A 4,043-nucleotide genomic window follows, 5' to 3' on the forward strand; every position below is an offset into this window, starting at 1 on the left:
GGGTCCCTCCTGCTGAGACTGCCTGGTCTGTAAGGACCAAGGTGTAGATAGGGTTTCCCGGGTCAAGGCCATCCCACGAGATGTGCTTGGCCTAGGTGGGTAGGTATCAGCCCTTTGCCCAGCTCATCCACCTCCACTGGGTGCTGGAGTCACCATCTGCCTCCTGCAGGCTCAGCAGCTCGGCCCACTGACTGATGCCAGTTGCCGTGGAGGTGGCAGAAGCAAAGGCACACACTGGTCCTGAGAATCGTGGGAGAGGGTGTGGTGAGAAGTCACGTCAGGTTGTGGTGCGCGATGGTAGAAGAAAACGCTTCTTTTTCAAATAATATTTTTATTTATTCTTTCGGGATTTCATTCATGCATACAGTGTATTTTGATCATATCCACTCCTCCGAAATGTTTCTTGAAGACATGAATAAATTAACTAATATTTTTAGAAAAAGGCAAACGAGGAGAAGAGTGTTTTCCTTGAAATCATGCGGTTGGTTGATTACAGGACTTCGTCTGGAACCCGGGTCTTGAGGTTTACAACCCAGCACTGTGTGTACGTCTATGTATGTGCCCATTGACGACAATGGTGGGTACAGCCAGCGGCAGCCAAGGTCGCAGATGCCCCGACCATCTGATGGGCTCTGGGGAAGGCTTGAACAATGATCGGACTAAAGGTCCTACCACCTTGTCCCTTGCGGACATATGCCCTAGCAATTGTTTTAAAAAGCCATTTTTGTGCCTGGTCGTCCAGGCAAGGGTCAACTCCCCAGGATGCTTGACTTCAGTCTTTGTACTCAGAGGAGGGAAACTGCACCTTCTCGGTGGCTCAGGGAAAAACTCGAGCCTCTGCCCCAGAGTCCGAACAAGGGAAAGATCTCCCGTGTGAAGGAGGCAGTGAAGGTATAGATGTGCTCCTGGGTGACAGCGTTGACAAAGGTCACCCAGCCTACCTCGTAGTCAAGACACACCTGCACCTTTCGGGGCTGCTCGTCCAGGGCCAGCCTTGTGGGGAAGGAACCCAGCGCTGAGACAAATCCAAAAGCCAGTCTCACGGCCCAGACGCCTTCCTCCGGTCTCAGCCGCAGCTCTCCTTTCCGTCGGACGTCCTCTCTCACCACGCCTACCGTGCAGCTGCCACCGTGGACCAAGTCAACGTTCACCACCCAAGTGTGTCTCCCTCCCGTAAAGCCACGTTGGGCCAGTACGCAGGTGGCTCGGTCAAAACGCTGCGGAGTATCTGGTGAATTCTGCCATTTGTAGGAGAACCGAGCCCTCCGGTGATCTTCAGACAGGAGGAGCTTGGGGTGGGAAGTCTGGGGGTCTAGGGCAATGTGGGCTGTGGAATGAAACAAGGAATGGGTATGTCAGCGGACGTGCTGTGTCTTACTAGGATGACCTGAAAGCTTATTTGCTGTAGGAAGTCTTATAGCCAGCGGCTTCCCGCCCACTGGGCCGTGGCCTCTTGTACTATATATGCTGATGTAGAGCTTACGTTGGACCACTTTTCCAGCAGCTCTTTCTGGTTGGTTGCTGGATTCGGTTTCTGTTCTCCCCTCAAGCAGAGGATTCTGATTTGTGAGTTTACCCCTAAATAAATAACCATCTATTTCTCAATCCCGAGCTAGGGTGGGATTTCTTTTAAGGGTTCTTCCACACTTACTTCTATCCCTGGCTGCTTGTGTTAAACCACCCATGTGTAGCGGAGCATGGGCATCACCAAGAAACGGGTTTGACCTACAGACTAAAAGTCTGCATCCTAAAAAATGCTAAGGGAATGCATGTACACGTCAAAGCGGGAAAAGTCAGTCGCAAACAGCACGCTGCCCTCGCTTGTCTGCCGTCCTCTAGTACGGCTCATGTTGGTGAAAACAGGGGACTCCCTAAAACACACCCTGCCTCACACATGGGCACCCTCACAACCTGCCTCCTCATGCACAGCCCCCTCACACCTTACACACGGCCTCCCAGCTCCATCGTTTCCCTTAGGTACATACAACTTCTTTGTACAGGTGCACGCTGATACTGACACACAGGCGTTTTTACACATATCCTCTTCACAAACACTCCCGCCCTTTCTCTCTCTCTCAGCTCACAGCCCCCCTCACGTACAACCAGCCTCGTACGGCCTTACTCACACAGCCAATCATACATCCGCGTGCACATCCTCCCTTCCACAGAGCCACCGTCCCATACAGCTGCTCTCACCGCCTGTAGTCAGCCTCCCTCCAACACATTCTTCCCTCACACAGGCAGCATCCTCTCTCACACACTTCTACACACACTGACACTCTTGCGCACACACACACACACACACATGCACTCATGCACTCACACACACACACACACACACACACAGTACCCCTTACACAAGCCTCACAGACAGCCTCTCCCCTCACACAGCCTCTCCCGTCACAGACAGCCTCTCCCATCACAGACAGCCTCTCCCATCACAGACAGCCTCTCCCCTCACACAGCCTCTCCCCTCACACAGCCTCTCCCCTCACAGACAGCCTCTCCTCTCACACACAGCCTCTCCCCTCTCACAGCCTCTCCCCTCACAGACAGCCTCTCCCCTCGCATCCAGCACCCACCGTGCACAGACTCTCATACACAGGCTCCCTTACACAGCCCCCCACACGGGTCCACCATCACACACAGCCACTCCTATGCACAGCCTTCCCCTCCCGAGCAGCCTTCTTACCCACAGCCTCTCCACCACACCCTTTCACACAGCCCCCTTCGGACATGGCTACCTTCACACACAACCACCCCCAACACAGACTCCCTCATGCACAGCCTCCTCACTAATAAACGCGCCCCCACACAATCATTTTTACACGCAGCCTGCCTCTATAAACAGCCTCTTCTACAGACCACCCTCACATCCACCTTCCTCACACAGGCTCCATGCACAGCCTCTCCTTTAGCCTGCTTCTCAGGAGCAGACATTTTCCTCCTGTCCATTCCACCCTGGAGTTTCTTCTCTGCTTTGGCTGAGGATGCCATGACTCATTTGTCCAGCCTTTCTTCCTCTTCCCCCTGAGGTCATGCACTCTCTTTCAATCATTCTCCACTGTTGGACTCTGGCTGCCATTTTTTTTGGAGCCCCCAGTTCTTCCCTATATATAGCTATGTTGAATATTTCTAAACTGAAGAATTTTAGGCATGGTGGCGCATACTTTTAATCCCAGCACTCGGGAGGCAGATTCAGATGGATCTCTGTGAGTTCAAGGCCAGTGAGTGCCAGGACAGTCAAAGCTACATACTAAGAGCCTGTCTCAAAAACAAAAACAAACAAAAAAATCCTAAATGGAGAAAAGCTATCCATGCAGATTTATCTAAGGATTAGGGAGCCCCTCCCAAAAGTTCCACAACTCTCCTGGGTCTTTGGCCGGCTGATGGGGAACTGGTGGCATTAAAGGGGTTCTTTCTGTTCATTCCTGTCTCTCTTGTAAGCTGCTCTGTTTCTCTAATTTAGAAACTGAGAGGGAGTGGAGGTTTCTGACAATTCTGAGAATGTGACTCTACCCAGTCAAAAGTTGCCCTCATCCAGAAAGCGCATCCCTGACAGACCATACTCATTTCTAATTTTTATCTAATCATTCTGCCCACTGCACATGTACCAATCTGGAGACCAGATTTATCAGGAATGTGTATGTGACTGTCCTCACTTCATGGCCCTCCTAGGGACCTTATACAGCCATACCTCATTCATTTGCATACTAAACTTCACAAAAGCTCGAGTGCTTTATGTAGAATGGTGTAGTATTTACATGTAAACTACACATACCCTCCCAAATACTTCACATCATCTCTAGGTTGTTCATGTTACATAATACAATATAAATGCTATGGCAATAGTTGTTATGCTAAATTATTTAAGGAGTAATGGAAAGGGGGAAATCTCACCACATTTATTACAAAGCAGTGTTTTTCTATCTGGGGCTGAATGTGGAATCTGTGGACATGGGTGTGTATGTATGCTTTGTGTATGTATGCTTACATATACAAGTCATTGTATGTGTGTGTGATGTGTGTATAGTGTGTGTGTG

General features: G+C 50.5%; 1 protein-coding gene across 1 annotated transcript in view; it reads right to left on the minus strand.

Moving 5' to 3' along the window:
• Nucleotides 1-677: 677 nt before the first annotated feature.
• Trim10 (tripartite motif containing 10) overlaps nt 678-4,043 on the minus strand; it is a 9,991-nt gene continuing 6,625 nt past the window's right edge. The window contains exon 7 of the mRNA XM_005370720.2: nt 678-1,327. Coding sequence (XP_005370777.1) covers nt 786-1,327 — 542 coding nt within the window. The 3' untranslated portion in view covers nt 678-785. The remainder of the gene's footprint in view (nt 1,328-4,043) is intronic.

This window comes from Microtus ochrogaster, unplaced genomic scaffold, assembly GCF_000317375.1.
Source record: "Microtus ochrogaster isolate Prairie Vole_2 unplaced genomic scaffold, MicOch1.0 UNK87, whole genome shotgun sequence".
In the NCBI taxonomy this organism is placed as follows: domain Eukaryota; kingdom Metazoa; phylum Chordata; class Mammalia; order Rodentia; family Cricetidae; genus Microtus; species Microtus ochrogaster.